Source organism: Apodemus sylvaticus, chromosome 2 (genome assembly GCF_947179515.1).
Source record: "Apodemus sylvaticus chromosome 2, mApoSyl1.1, whole genome shotgun sequence".
Lineage (NCBI taxonomy): Eukaryota > Metazoa > Chordata > Mammalia > Rodentia > Muridae > Apodemus > Apodemus sylvaticus.
Window position 1 is genome coordinate 119,959,593 of NC_067473.1, and position 16,893 is coordinate 119,976,485.

Consider the following 16,893-nt stretch of genomic DNA (forward strand, 5'->3'; position numbering starts at 1 on the left):
ACCTATGTGGTCCATCCATCTAGGAAATCTCCAGACACAAAAACAATTATCAGCAGCTTGGGGCAAGGAATAAATTGTACATTATGTTGATGATATTTCATAGCAAAAAGAGAAAACGAGAGAGGGAGAGAGAGAGAGAGAGACCACACAAACATCAACAGCCCAGTGGCCATTGCCTTGCCTAGTAGGAATGAGTAAGAACTGGGACTTAAAAAAGAGGAAGGAATGTGATTCCCACATTACTGGAAGAACATGGGTAAAGGAGACGTGAAGAGAAACCACTAAGAAGGTATCACACTAGTGTGTGGATACTAAAATTCCTGAGACCACTAAAGGAAAAGAGCCTTCAGAGGTCATGCTCCTTCTCTGAACACAGCTGGGAAAGTCTAGGTTGGTTTCAGAGCACGAAGAACCAGCATACTGAGGTCAGTGTACTAGGGTCCGCTGAGTATGATATTCCCGAAGGCAGCCTCTGAGGTGTGAACATAACAAGATGGAAAGAGAATGTGACCATCCTACCCTGTCCAGGAAACAGTTCCTGAAAGCTGATTTTTAAGTTTTCAGAAAGTTTAGCAAACTGATTGACATCATGATAGCTGTTTAAAATTGACTTGGGAGGGAGTATTTCCACTACAAAAATTCAGAAATCAGCAAACACTACCAATTGGGCTCTTTCTTGAGGAGAGGGCTGGGAGTAGATCAGGGTAAGAGGTCAACCCTGGCTCCAGGGCAAGAGGAAGTCAAGGTTGAGGGCTGCCATGGGTGAGTCACAGGCTCTGATTTGCCAGAGCTGGCATAGGTTGCATTGACAGAACCATACTGCCTGGTGAATGAAGGGTTAAGGAAAACATTGGCACAGTTCTTGTTGGCGGTAAGAAATTTGTAATATTTTTTAATGTTGCTACAAAATACAGCAAGTAATATTTTTAATCAACAAATACACACACACAGTAGTCATGCGAGAATAAACACCATCTGGGCAATGCTCCCTGCACCAACAGAACCAGAACAGAGGCCTCCAAAGCCAGACAGGGCTGGGTGCTCAGTGCCACTAGCCCTCTAGTCACTGAGTAAGACAGAAAGTGTCCCATGTAGTCAGCAGAGAGCTCCTAACTAGCTGCATTACATTGGGCAGTGGCCTTCTTATCTCTAAATCAGTTTCTTCATCTGTGATATGGAAATAATATCGGCAACTTCAGGGCTTCACTGAGGTAAACTGCAGAAAGCAGTTGCACAAAGAAAACCATAAATGTTAGCTATTCAGTGTGACTGGTACATACCAGACCAACATGGGTTATAGTCCAGGACACACACATGCCAAGTGCACACAGATAAATGAGAGGATTGAACAAAGGAACTATGAAAGCAGTGTACCCAGGCTCTACTGACCTTGTGCAAGTCTCTTCCCATAGTGCCCAGAATCCACATACACAATGATTGTAGGTTCTATTTAATGCACCTTCTGGATCCGATACCATCCAAGTCTGATACCTGGACCTGAACTCATGCTGTCATAGCAAGGGACCCTAAAGAGAAGGGGTCTTTTCCTGACACTGTGGCTTGCTAGGTTGACACTTCCAAAATTCCCCAGAGTGAGAGAAAGTCTAAGAAGGGCCTCTTTCTTACTTTCTCCAGCCACTCATAAAGAACTATGCAGATAGTTACATAGTCTGGGCAAGTCATGTGGCCACCTGTGAAAGAAAGTTGCGGTGCTTTACCAAATGAAGAACCCAATAGAAGAACTATTGACAGATGAGTTGCATCCAACTAAATAAGATCAGAGTCAAAGGAAGTACAGTGCATGCACTAAGGTACCAGGGAACAAAAGCTTGGCACTCATCACACCCATATCCCAGCCCTGGTAATCAAGGTGCAAAGCAGATGAAGAAGCCACCACAGCACAGCAGGCCACTGGAAATCTGGATCCATGTTTTAAACTGTGTTCTTCTGTCCTGGAACAATGGAGTATTTGTTCTCAAGAGCAAGAAGACATGCTTGCCATGCAGTCCTCTCCATATGACCCTCACACACTGGAAGTGTCTGACACACATGGCTCACACGGGCAGTAAGGCAGAGATAGGTGGAGATGCCAAGACAGCTAAGAAAACAAGGAATACAACGGAGAGCACAAGGAAACTTGGCACATCTCCCTGACCAAAGTCCTGCCTCCACCTTCCAGTCTCAGTACTCGGCCTGGTTTCTCTTCATGGAACTTCACAATCTGACACAACACACACTTGACTTCTTGTCCACTAGCACCAGAAATATAAGCCCCAGTCATGACAGCTAGGATCCCAGTTTGCTCTCAGTGCCCCAGGCACATTAGAAATGTTAAAATATTTGTTAAATTAAATATGTAGTAAAGGTTCATGTACATAACACTACATGCAGTCAACAGGGTATTAGTCAATTTCCATTACCATGACAAATTATCTGAGATAATCAACTTAAAAGGAGAAAATGCTTATTCTGGCTCATGGCTTCATCCAGCACACGGTGCTTGGCTCTACTGCTTTGGGCCTGCTTTGACTCAGTATATCATAGCAAAGAAGGTCTATCCTCATTTAGCTTTAATGATCAAGTCATCTGAGAAAAGGGCCTAGATTGAGGAATTCTACATCAGACGGGCATGTGGACATGTCTGTGGGGGGTTGTCTTAAATACTAACTATTAGGAGAGCCCAGCCCACTGTGAGCAGCAGCATCCTTAAGCATGTGGTTCTGGGCTAGCTAAGAAAGCTAGCTCAGCACGAGCCTGTGAGCAAGTCAGCAAGTAATATTCATCTACAGTTTCTGCTTCAGGTACCTGCTTTAATTTCCTGCTGTGACTTCCCTAATAATGGACTGAGACTGGAAGTGTCAGTTGCTTTAGATCAGTACTTTATCACAACAGAAGGAAAACTAGGACAAAGCCTAGTCACTTCCAGAGCAGCTGAGAGGCAGTGATGAGGAGTGGGGTCCCAACAACCCCTTCAGAGGTACACTTCCAATGACCTGAAGTCCTTTCTCAGAGAACTGACATACCTTAAAGTTCTACCCTCAAGTCCTACCAAAGACTGGAAGCAAGCTTTCAGCACATAGCCTTGGAGGCAACATCCAAACCAAAGAAGCATGCCAAATACCTTAGCTTCAACTCTCAACAAGCTTGTCATCAGACATGGGTACAAAGGACAGACAGAACACAATCACAGAAATACAAGCCATTCAGCTAAGTGCTCCAAGAGCTCCAGCCCCTGGAGAGATGCCTAAATGAGGCCTTGAACACATCCTATTCTGGGTAGAACAAAAAATATACTTTGTAATCAGGGGTCAGGTGGAAGGTGGCCTGCCAGAGCTGGGAGTGGCACAAGCAAATACACACAAAAAAGAATAAAGAGGTCCTGAGGTTCAATCACAAAGAGCACAATGGGTATATTTAAAAATTAAGTAAGGGTGCTGGGCTCTAGTTGATGAGGCTTCCAAATGATGAGAAGCTAGAATTTATTCTGCCATCAACTAGAACCACTGAAACTTCTGAAAGGGGCCCAGCCAGGATTTTCTCTGCACAAGAGTCTGCCAAAGGAGAAAGGGTACTTGAGATAATGAGAGCATGGAGAAAGTGTGATGACACAGGGTGTCCAGGAGAGGCTGAGATATGCGCTGGCTGGACGGTGGACAGAAGGGGTGGACACTGAAGATACCAAGGAAGAGAAATTAGTTAAGACCTGTCTAAAGGCACAGACAAATGAGAGAGCAATTCACAGAACTCCAAATCTCTCTGTACAAGCAGAAGGGGAAAGCACATTGTATATAGGCTTGAGGAAAGTATGAAGGATTCATGAGAAATTGTGAACAGTTGGCATTTAAAAATAAGATGTATTCTGCAAGAAAAAAGTCATCAAGTAATGGAGGAGAGAAAAGATGACAGTGAGACTCCAGCCTGGCTTGCTGTAAAAGAGGAGGTGTCATGGCTGAGCCAAGAACAGCTGATGTGTGAAGTGTTCCGAATGCGCCCAAGTAGCTCTGACCCTCTGCCATTCCAGAAGCAAAACAGGTTGAGCATAGAGGAAGAAGTCGTGGAGGGGCTCAGCGAGAGAGCCTAGAGGCAGACTGGAGTAAGGAGGTCATTTCTCAAACTCCAGAAGAAGGCAATGTTATATGGCTATTCTTGGTTGTCAACAAGACTATGTCTGAAACTAACACCCCAAAATGGAAGGTACACCTGTGAGTTTTTGCTTAATTTGAAATAGAAAGTTCCTCTTTTAATCCAGATCTTTGAGGTAGGAAGACATACCATTAACCCAGATCTTAAGACATAAAGACATACCTTTAATCCAGATCTAATCTGAGCCACACCTTCTACTACAAGGACATGGAAGAAGGAAGCATTAGGGCTTTGTCTGCTTGCCCTCTCCTAGCTAGCAAGTCCATTCCTTCACTGGCATTAGAGCCTACTTCTTTGGGATTCCAATATATACTAAAGACCCGCTGAGACATCTAGCCTCATAGATAGCCTGAACAACTACTAGATTCTTAAGACTTTCTGTCACAACCAGCCCTTGTTGGATTAGCTAGACCACAGCCTATAAATCAATCTAATCCCTTTCTCTGTTACTCTAAAGCAGTAGTTCTCAACCTTCTAATGTTGTGACCCTTTAATATTAGTTCCTCATGTTGTGGGGGCCCTCAACCATAAAATTATTTTGCTGATACTTTATAACTGTAATTTTACTACTGTTATGAATCATAATGTAAATATCTGATATGAAGATGGCCTTAGGCAACTCCTGTGAAAGGGTCATTCAACCACCAAAGCGGTTACAACCCACAGTTTGAGAACTACTATTCTAGAGAACCTTGACTAGTACAGGAAACAAAGCTGGAATAGAGGCAGACAAACCCCAGAATCAAATCTAAATGTAAAAGCACTGTGCATTACAGGGACTCTGTACACATGCTAGGTTCCAGCTAAATGTATTTTCCGTGCGTTGCCATTTTACACAAACAGTCAGGGAGGCTAGAAAGCCAACCACGATCACAGATGTCCTAAGTGCTAAGGCCCATCCTAAACTCTGGCAATAATGTGACAACTGTACAAAGGAAGGTAGGAACATGGTTCTCCCTGGAGGTGGAAAAGCCATGTGATGCAAGGGCTGGCTCAGGAATTTTCAGCTACATGCACAGAGGTCAGCAAGCAATCAGTATGAACATTAGTGCAGTTCTTATAGTCTCATAACTCTTACTGTGTAGATACAGCTAAGAGGTAACAGTGTGGAGGCAGCTTTGTCATTTCATGAAGTAAGTAAGGTGTCAGCTCCCTTAAGGGCAGGAGAGGTGTCACCATAGTTACTAGGGATAAGAAGTGGCTTGCAGGCCAGCCAAGCCTATGTGAATATGTTTTGCCCATGTAGTACCATGTTTTCTGAGGTCTCACTGGGTGCAGGCACTGTGCAAGCCCAGGACTACTAGGAAACCAAGTCTGTTCTGTGCCCTCTCCCTGCCTAGGTCCATAGCTCCTGTGGGCAGAGGCCCAGGCTCAGCCCTGCACCAAAGCAATGTCAACTAGATGATCTCTAGAGGAAGCAGTTGACCTGACATCTCATTGTGGGAAGCTCCTAGGGCCTAGACACCCCAATCCTTGAAGAGGCACTGCCTATTCCCATAGCACTTGAGACTCCTCCTCTCCTAGCTGGGGCTGTTGCCTTGGAGACAGTGTTCCTTGTCCTTCAACTTCTTATGGGCTGAAATTAGACCCTCCGGCTGCTCAGCACAGATGTAAATCCCAGAATGTCAGGACAAGAAAAGCCCTCGGGGACCTCCAACACCAAGCACTGCACATGACACTAAGTACAGCACACATAAATGCCTGCTGGGGCCAAGTAGACGACAGAAGCAAACAAAACAGGCATAGCAAAGAAAAACAAATCTTGTAAGGCTCTGCGGTGGGAATAGTGCCGAGGGCAAAAGGAAGGGGGACAACTGACTTGTGGCTCACACAAAGTGCTGCTATACAGAAAGACACCAGACTGTCAATACTGTTCCCCCTTCCAAAAAACGCTAAAAATCAAATTATGTAAAGCCTCCCAATTTTTAATTGGTAGCAATTAATTCAAACCTATTAATAACATAAAGTTTCTGGGCTCACGGTTGGGGGCAAGAAAACCAGCCAATGTCTTCAAATTCTAGCCAGCTAGTATCACACAGATCTGTAGCAGGCACCCAGCCATATCTAAGCGACTCCTGCTCATCAAGCAGAAAGGAAGGGGCAAGGAAGAGCAATTTTGGCTCAGGGCAGGAAGCCGTGGGAAGTTAGTGGGTCTGCAGGTGCCACAGAGGAAGGCTCCTTCAGAGGGTACTCCTTCCCAGTGTCCTAAGGAAGGAGATTCAGCCAATCAAAGAGGGAGAAAACAACGCTAAATCCAGAGGACAGAGTCATAGGCAGACCAGGGAATAGCACAGAGCACAGCAGCAGAGGCTGTCTGCAGTCCAGCTGGATGAAAGTGTGCCAGCATGGAGCTCCCAGTGAGCCTGGCACAGCACTACCCTTTAACCCAGTAGCAAAATTCAACTGTGACACAATCAGCGCTGACTCTGAACAGAATCTCTGACAGAAGAAGATGGGCTGCTTCTGAGAGGAGGATAAACCAGTGCTCAGGGATGAGGTTTCCTGACCTGCCTCCTTTAAACTTGAGTTTTATGACCATTTGCCAGAAAAACAGCCCAAAAGTCAGACGAACAGCAGAAATGTGGACCTGAAGGGGAAGGAGTAAGAAGAGGATTGGAGATGTGGTTCAGGGGAGCTTGCAGAGCAGATACCAGGCCTTTGATCCCCAACAGGCAGTTGGGGGAAGAATAGTAAAGACAAAGGGACAATGAAACAAAATACTGGAAAGACTTGTCATTAAAGGTTGAAAGTAAATGAAGGAGACTGCCGACTTCATAGGTGAGGGACAGGAGTGCAGAACCATTAACCTAAGAAACAGGTCCTTTCTGAGGGAGACAAGGAAGGGTGCAGGCAGATCCCATGTGGACAGTGGATTAGATAGACACACAGCACGCGTGCTGTGCACGGGGACATGAACAGGCCATTTGTAATAGCTCTAGGCTGGAAACTCAGACTCCAGAAGTTATCAACTAATGAATAAGGACAACAGAGAATGACTGGGGGTCAGGGTACAGGAGGGGCAAAAGAGTGAACAAGAAAATACCCCGAACCTTCCGTCAGACCCCGGCAAAAAGCAGTATCCTAGATACCTTTCTGTTGCTGCGATAATCCACTCTGACCAAAAGCAACTTGGGGCTAATTACAAATTACAGGGCAGGAATTCAAGCAAGAGCAAAGGGAGAAATCATGAAAGAAAGCTGCTTCTAGCCTGTTCAAGGCTCAAGCTCAACTACCTTTCTTGTACAGCCCAAGGCCACTTGCCTATGGACGCTACTGCTCACAGCATCACATGCCTACACTGGTTAGCCATCAAATACCCAGAAATACTAAGAAAAAGCAGAGCTCTGCCTGCTAAAAGACAGGATTTGCCACCTTCACGGATCGAGGATGCCTCCAGAGCTACACCTTTCTTTCCCAAATGAAGGCATCAGCCATCCCTACATCTACATTGTTGGGGGGGGGGGGGTCTGTGATACAATTAAGGTGCACTGCAGAATTTCATCTTACATGAGGGTAGCATCCCCAACTCAAAGGGTCAGATGGAAGTCCCAGCATCTCTTTGTGCTGTTTAAACATTACTGTTGGCTATACAGGGGTCAAATATCAGAAAAAGTATCTCAAACTGCATGTAGTTTTTGACTGTCATCTCACAAACTGTCACTCTGGGAACCAGGAGTGAGGAGAATGGAGGGTGCCAAAGGGAAGGCTGGGCCTTCAAATTCTCTGCCTCTTCAGCTGAGGAGGGACAGAAAGACCTAAAATGTTCTACCTCCCATCAGAGCTTGCTCTGCTTTGTCTTCTAACTCCTAAAACTATTCACAAGATGTGACTAGTGTCAGAGCATTGGTCAGAACTGCACATGGGAAGCACTTAGTCCAGGCAGGGTAGGGTGCACTGTGTGCTGCTGGACTCTAAATCCGAACTCTGAAGTGGAAGAGACTGACTGCCTCCTGGCTTTCCGAGATGGCATTTTCTTTTGTGGTTCCATCAAACTACACTCACCTATGAGTCAAGGAGAGCTTTGCAGCTGAAGAACCCTGGAGAGGACTTGTGCTCAAGCCCTGTGTGCATCTGTCCTTAACTGATGCATGAAAATGCTACATCCTATCTGCCCCCTCTTCAGGGGCAAGGCCATTGCCCAGGTTTTCTGAGATCACTGGTTTGTCTTACTGACTTTAAACAAGTCAAACTAAGACAAAGGATGCAACCAGAGAGCAGACACGGCAGGTTGGACAGGATCCTAAGCACAGAGTAATAACTAACAAGTTCAAAATAAAGGCATGGGACAGGAGAATGGGATGGCACAGAACATGATACACAGTACTCATGTGCGACATCTGAGGGGGCCGGTGCAACACTGCTTGACATTAGCATGGTGGAAAGAAATCCGAGGTATGAATATGAAACAAGTCCATAAAGCCTTGGAAAGGAGTGAATCTCATACTCAGCTGCCACAGCATCAGCTTGGAGAGAGGGCTGTCAACTCCTTAAGCCAAGTTTGGAATCAAAAATGTACAAACCAGACATTCCAATTTCAAAAAGTTAATCTTTGTACCCTTAGAATTTCCAAGAGAAAAACAGTAAACAAGAGCTGGAAGGGAGAGGTGACAGACAGTTAAAAGACCATCAAACCCTAAAGGAAACCAACACACAACCCATAACTACCATGCTTAGTAAGGGAAGAGTCAATGCTTTCTCCTTAAGCTCAGGCAAGGACATCACTCTTACCACTTCCATTCAATATATACTACTGAGTCTAGCCAATGAAATAAGAAAAGAAAAAGAGGGCTGGCAACATGGCTCTGAGGATAAAAGCACTTTACATACAAACTGACCTGAGTTCAGTTCCCAGAACCCAAACTGGAAGGAGGGAACCAACTCCTAAAAGTTATACTTACACACACACACACACACACACACACACACACACACAGAGTATAAAGCCATTTGTAGACATCATCTTAACCATAAAATATCCTAAGGAATCAACAAAAAAGCTGCTAAGATTAAGGGACTCAACAATCTGTGAGATCAATATACAAAAATCAACTACAGACAAGCAATGACAGAACCAAAGATAAAATTAAGAAAATAAAGTTAAGATAATTTCACTCACAATGATACCAAAAGAACAAAACCTTTGGATTACACTGAAGGAAAGAAGCACACTTCTGTGCACTCAAAGCAAAAAGTGCTGAGGAAAATGAGGCTCCCCTCTACCTGGAGAACTTCTCAGATCCACAGGCAGGCAATACCACTCTTAAGTAAGCAATGTGGGGACTGGGGAGATGGCTCAGTAGATGAAGCACTTACCCCTCAAGTGTGAGAACTGGAGTTCAGAGCCCCAGGAGCCAGAAAAAAGTCAATGAAATGTGGGTGCAGTGAGGGACAGGGCAGTCTGGGGGTGATTGCCTAGACTAGCTAGAACCAGCAAGCCCCAGGTTCACAGTGAGACTCTGCTTCAGTAAAGATAAATGGAGAGCGACTGAGGATCCAAAGTCAATTCTGAGCCTCTACTAGCTCATGCATGCACATATGCACATATGTATGCACACCACACACACATCCACATGCAAAAGTAAGAACAGCAATTTCCCAAAGTAGAGTGCAGATTGAAACCTAACAGGCTTCTTTTTATAAACGTTGATAAATTAATCCTAAAATGTACATAGAAACACAAAGGATTCAAGACAATCCTGAAAAACAAGGTTTTGCACTACCAACTTCTGCAACTATGGAACTATTCCAATTTGGATGGTGTGGTTCGGGCACAAAGGCAGACACAGGGATCAATGGAAAGAACTGAGCACCCAGAAATGAGCTCGTGTTCACTCGATGCATCTTATGAAGTCAACACAGTAACTCATTGGAAAAAACAAGTCTTCTCAACAAACAGTACAAAAATAGGTATCTCACGGAAGAAAAAAAGGCCGTATTTCTCAGAATTCAACAAACATTCTTGAGTGAAGTTCAACCCACCACTTGAACTGCTAAACAGTGGGACATAGCTATAGCCATGCATTTATGGCAAAACTTGGCATTTATGACAAAGACTCTCTAATATACAAAACCCAAGCACTTACTATGTTCTTCCTAGGATGATTTGGCCAATCTCAGTTTTAAAACTGCAGTGATATATACCACACTCAAGAGCTAACCCAAACAGGTGATAGACCCAAATAGCAAAAACTATAAACTCTAAGAAGGAAAAAAATAAAAGATTTTTTTTATGACTTTAAAGCAGGCAAAGTTTTCCTAGATACAACACCAGAGGTACAGTCATTATTTTTTGAAGTTTAAAATTACAAACTCTTGTACTTCAAAACTATCATAAAAACAGGAGCAAGCCACACATTGCAAGAAAATGACTTCAAATTACAATCTAAGAAAGGGTTTGGATCCAGCAAAACCAAAACATTACTTAATGTTAAAAAACAACAACTAAATTAAAATGCAAAAAGGCCTGAGTATAAACATTTTTACCAAAGAAAGTACGTGGGTAGCAAATAAGTCCATAAAATGCCCACTGAGCCTTCCCAGAGAAATGGGTTCAGACTGCCACGGGATGCTCTCACAGTACTAGAATCAATGCAATCAAAACAACAGCAAGAACAAGTGTGGGAAGGACACGAAAAATATTCAAGGGTAACTGGTGAAACCAGAAAATGGGATATATTGAGGAACAAATGAGGTTTCTTCAAAGTTAAATTTAACCATATAAGAATGATCCTGAAAATAGACTCTTTAGTTTCTATCCTAAGAAAGAAAAGAAAAGAAAGAAAGAAAAAGAAAAGTGTGCCACAGTTTTATTCTTTATTCTAGAGCTTAGAACGGAAACAATACAAATGTCCCCCAACTGGTGAATGAATAAACAAATGCACTATTTATCCACACAACACAGTAGATTCAGCAACTAAAACTCTCACATGACAAACACCCCTACCAACAGAACAATGCCAAAATGGTTTAACAGGGGCTAGAGAGATGGCTCATTAGCTAAGAGCACTGGCTGTGCTTTTTGAGGACCTGGGTTCAATTCCCAACTCCCACATTGGTGTCTCACAATTGTATGTAATTCCAGTCCCACTGGATCCAACATCCTTTTCTGGCCTTTGTGAGCACTGTGCATATGGAGCACACAGATGTCCATTTAGGCAAAATAATCATACACATAAAATAAAAAAGGAAAAGAAGGAAATTTAGCATGCTAGGTGTGGCTCAGTAGTAGGGAACTTGCCTAGAATGCACAAGATGCTAGGTTCTATCTCCACACTGCACAAAGAATTACACTAAGCAAAAGAAGCCAGGCTTGCAAGATACACAAACCCACCTATATGAAAGGCAATTTTTTAAGGAAGGAGGAATATGGTTACCCAGGTTTGTGGATAGGCAATAGAAAGTGTCTTAGGAACTATATAGCTTTCACATCTTGTTAATGTTCTATAAGTAGATTAGGTGACAGTTGCTCAATTCTGTACATTTACTAAAAAAAAAAAAATTAAAGTGGTAATTTTATATTTAAAATAAGTCTCAATACAGTTTTCTTTAAAATGAAATTTTAAAAAATGGCCACCCAATCTTTGAAGAGTGCTACTGCCTAGTTAGGGATCTGCAATGTGGCCTCCAGATAATGTGTTCACGGCCTTGCCTTCCTGAGCCCACAAGGCAAGCCTTCTCAAGAATCCTTACCCCTCATGAAGGCCAATCATCTTAATGTTGCTTCGGAATCAGAGCTTGAGCCAAATCTTCCACTATTTAACTATGTGACATCTGACCTCTAAAATGGATGGGGCAATGACATTGAACAAGATCAGCATGTGCAGAACCCGAAGAAATGTCCTTAATATACTTAGCACAGCACTTAGCACAGTATACATATGTATTCTTCCAAGGGGTAGCACAGGTCATACATATCAACAATGTCACCTCATCAGAGAGGCATTTTCTTACCAACGCTCCTCAAATAAATCCTACTACTTTTGCCTGCTTTTAATTCCTCCTCAGAACTTTCAGGGTTTTTTTTTGGGGGGGGGGTGGAGTTTGTTTGTTTGTTTGTTTTGTTTTGTCTTGTTTTGTTTCCAGTCTCCAAGGTGACAGAGAGCCTGGCTTTGTTCCCTATCTCTGTAAGAGCATACCAGTGTTGGTAAATAGCACTTTAGCAGTGCTTGCTGAGGAGCTCAGGTAGTGCACTGGCAAGCAGCCTCCCTGGCATCTGAATGTTGACTGTCTCTTGTGTATCTGACTAATCTTTCATCATATTCCCTTCCCAAGTGGTCCAGAACCTGCCTCAGAGGAGCAATGAGTAATGATAAAGCCGATCTAGCCAGAAGGATGAAATGAGCCTGGTCTGAGCGTAGGCATGTGGCTCCATACGTAGGCTCCTGGAGCGTGTGGCAAAATAAGAGGTGAATCGCTGCAAAGGGGGAGTGGTTTGGGAACTATGAGGAGTCTGGATTTCAACAACCAACCAAGTTCAGCTGAATGGCAAGGATGGCTGCTTATACAAGGTGGAAAAGAAGAAAGCAGACATTTATAAGATATTGTTACCTTCTCTTAGAAGACCATGAGGTTCAATGCACTGGCTGAAACAATCTTTATGTATTTTGTGCATGCTCGCTCTGAAATCAGGAGTTGAATATAATTGCAGCATTTTGCATCAATTAAATTTCTTTTACCTTTCGCAGATTAGGGCTTGAACTTGCTATGTAAATTTATGCAAATTCACACACAAATGAGCAAGGCCCTAACACTTAATTTTAAGGAAATGAGAGCACTGGGATCAGGCCCCAGGGATTAAATACAAGTGGTCTATAAGAATATTTAATTTTCTCTGAAGGAACTAGGGCAGATATTCTCTTGGAATCTACCTCTTGCTGACATCCCATGCGTTTAGTAGGCCAACTACTTTATTGATCTGATTTTTAAAAATATTTATTTATTTATACTGATTTTTACTTATCTGTCTGAAGATCAGAGGAACTCTTAAATTCTCAAGTAACTACTCATAACAGATCCCCTACCACCAAAATATTTACCATAATGTTCTTTCTTCCATCTTCCTCTTTAAAACCCAGCACACTAGACATGTTTTCCCTACACTGGGCCAGCCACCTCACTGACTACCTCTGACAAGCCATTATTCTCTCAGATTAACTAGAAAAGAAAGCTGACAACTACTGAAGCTCCCTCCGGTTTAATTGCCTGGTGAAACTAAGCAGAGTCTTAGCATCCCTGTCAGGTCAGGTAGAAGCAATGTCAAAATTTCAGACTACCAAGACATGTGTCCTCAGGCTGGTGGGAAGTCTGATAGAATTAGATTAGTTCCAAACACTTCTCAAGTGGTGCCTTAGGAAGTCCTTACTGTCTCTAAGCTTGACTTTCCATCCTTAAATTGTTTGTACTAGGGTATGGAAGAATTCCTCAGTGGTTTAAAATGCTTATCACTATTCATGAGTTTGGTTCCCAGCACCCAGAGCCGACAGCTCACAATAATCTATACCTCCAATTTCAAAGGATTTGACATCCTTTTTCCACCCTGAGCACCTATATGCATGTAGTACACATAAAGACAAGCAAGCATGTGCAAATATACACACATAAAACATTTTTTAAGGAGAGAAAAAAATGTAAAGACTTTGTACTCTACAGAATTAAGAGAACTACAAATAAAAAGTCGAAGCCACCTCCAATGGTGAGTCTCTGAACTTCTGAATTCTCAGGCCTGCATCCCCTGAAACAGTAGACCTACTAACAAATGTGAAGAATATCCTGAGCCAAAGCTGTCTTCCTAGAACCTACCCTACTTCTTCCCTCTCAGCCTTTCCATAGAAGTCATCTTCCCTACTTAATTCTTGCCTCAAGCCATGTTAGCAATTCCAGCTGGTCAGCACCTGACATGCACATTGCACATTGTGAGGCCCCCTACAAAGCATTCTGCCTGTCTTCTCCATCGATTCACATACATCTTCATCTGGTGCTTGGTAGTACCCAGGATAACATCCCACCATCTGTCTCCTCTGTCTCTCTCTGCAAGTGAAACTCAAAAAAAATAGCTAGCTCTTGTAAGGTCACACTATTGAGGAGCTCAGATGTCAGACCCTCTGAAGTCTTTTTCTGAACCTCCTAATTCACCTAGACCCAACTCAGAGCATTTCGTTTAAAGTTTGATTTATTTCATTGAGTTCACTCATGTAATTACTTAACAATTACCGACCAAGTACCCACTAAGTGCCATGCACAGGTATAGAAGGAAGTATATCAAGAAGTTTAACAAACGGCTCTGGAGTTCACCTACTTTATAATCTTGAGTCTCCTACTTTGTAACCTGTGTGACCTTAGCCAACTTATGCCCATAGTACCTCAGTTCCCCATAAGCTACAAAATGGACTAACCAGACAGTTGGAGGTATGAGCCCTCCTTAATCCTAACACTCATGAGATAAGAAGATAATGGAGTTCTGGGCCAGCCTGAGCTAAATATAGAGACTCTTGTCTCAAACAAAACAAAACAAAACAAAACAAACAAACAAACAAAAAAAAACCAGAGGAAGAGGTACTAAGAATTCTACTTCTCATTGATCTGTTGAAAATTAAATAACTCCTGTAAAGAACTGCCAGTCTGCAATAAAACAGGTGCTTTTATTCTTTTAAGTTCTGGTGATAAAGTCATGACTCACACAAGAACTTCAGCCAAGCTATTAGCTAGAGTTCTAAAGGAAAACATAATAAACACAATTTGTTTCAAACTGTGCTGGATGCTGTGAAAATCATAAACGTGTGGCAGTGGTGTGGGAAGTTGCTTGAGACTGTGGCCAAGGATGGATTCTTGGGTGATATCTGAGCTGTAACATGATGACAGCCAGGTTAAAGATAACTGAAGAAACGTTAACCACCTGGGATCTTCTGGGAAGAACAAGGAGGTCCTGAGGCAAAATTTTAAGACGATGAGGGAACAGGCCAGGGAAGGACTGGGGAGGTCAGTGGGCACCAGGACATCTTGTAAAAGCAAGTGAGGCTATGCCTCCTCTTCGACATGATAAGGACCCACTGTAGGCTTTTAGATGAAGAGCGGGTAAGGCATATGACCTAATATATGGTGACTAAAGCTCTCCTTTTGCTGCCTCACGGAGAAAGGCACGTGAACAAGATTGGAAATAGTCGAACACTTTCAAGACGTGCTGCAGCACACGCAACAAGACGCACACGACAGGTGAAACCGGGTAGAGCACGGAACAAATCCGGAACCGAGAGTGCCACAGCGGTGGAAAACGACGTGAGGCGGCGGCTACCCCCGAATGCCAGCGGCCCCCTCTATCTATCTGGTCCCCGGACGGCGGCTCCCGTTCCCGCCCGCACGCTCCTCCGGCCCACGCCCTCCCGCCGCGCCGCTCACCCGGATGCCCTGCAGCACCCGGACCCGCTCCTCCTCATCCATCTCGAAGGACACCCTTCGGGCATCGGCGCTCTCCGCGCTGCCCATGACAGGAGGCGGGCAGGGCGTGCGGCCACGCGAGCCGGCTCCACAGTAACCAGGACGACGCTGCTCAGCGGCCTACGCTCGTCACCGGGACACAGGCCAGCAACACCGCGCTCTATTGGCTGCTGAGACTGGCGCGCGTTGCCCTGTGGGATTTGTAGTCTAGCATTTCTGGCGCTATAAAAGGTTCTGGAAGGGGGGCGTGGCCCTCTGAGGCAGGAGTGCCTGTGAGCTGGAAATTGGATAGAGGACCAGCCAAACAGAGGCTAATGCAAGATCAAGGTTTCCTATAGATGTTATCCTTGAAGCAAAGTAAAAGTCGTGTTCTGAGAATAAACTACCAAGGATGCTAAGACAACTGTTAATGATCTATGTTCATGTTAAGCATTCAGCAGACATGTTCTGAGCCACCCCATGTGACTTGCTTCCCTCAGCCTCAGTCAGGAGGAAACAAATTTCAAACATGAGTGAATTTACTGTAATGCATGGGAAAGTACACTGTAATACCGCGAGACGGATTAATAAATTGTGGTAACCTCACAGATGGCGACTTTAAGACCTAAGGTGAGTCTAGTTTGCCATGAGAAGATGGAGAAAGGTCCCTTTGCTAGGGACCAACTGTTAATCCCAAAGATGGGAGGAGAAAGACCACCGACCCAAACTGTCCTGGGCAAATTAATTAAAGTAAACTTTTTATTCTTGTACATAGGCTGCCTCCTTCTAAGATGGAGTTAAAGAGATCAGCCTTTGAGGTGGAAAAGATTTTTATAGCTCAGGGATACGGGGTTTCCAAATTTGAGGTGTGGGGGTATAGTAGCAAGCAGAAGTAGAATTTAACTAGTTGGTCTTAACTTCTTGTGAAACAAAGACATGTGTTTTAGTGTTTCTAGTGCTGTGAAGAGACACCATGAGTGACTCTTAAAAAGGAAAACATTTAGCCTGGTGTGGTGGCCCATGCCTTTAATCCCAGCATTTCAGGAGGCAGAAAAAGGCAGATACCTGTGAGTTTGAGGTCAGCCTGATCTATGAAAAAGAGTCCAGAACATTCAGGGCCTGTTACACAGAGAAAACCTGTCTTAAAAAAAAGAAAGAAAGAAAGAAAGAAAAAAGAAAAAAGAAAAAGAAAACATTTAATTAGGACTGGATTACATTTTCAGAGATTTAGTCCATTATATGGAAGCATCACACCAACACCAGGCAGGAAGGCATGGTCCTAGAGGAGAAGCCAAGAGTTCTGCATTCCAGCAGGCAGCGGGGAGTAAGATGGCATGAGCT

At 43.7% G+C, this 16,893-nt stretch overlaps 1 protein-coding gene across 1 annotated transcript in view; it reads right to left on the reverse strand.

Annotated features, from left to right (window-relative positions):
• Positions 1-15,722, reverse strand: part of Chchd6 (coiled-coil-helix-coiled-coil-helix domain containing 6) — a 213,691-nt gene extending 197,969 nt beyond the window's left edge. Inside the window, exon 1 of the mRNA XM_052174302.1 lies at positions 15,535-15,722. Within this exon, the coding sequence (XP_052030262.1) occupies positions 15,535-15,621 (87 nt within the window). The 5' untranslated portion in view covers positions 15,622-15,722. The remainder of the gene's footprint in view (positions 1-15,534) is intronic.
• Between the last annotated feature and the right edge of the window lie 1,171 nt (positions 15,723-16,893).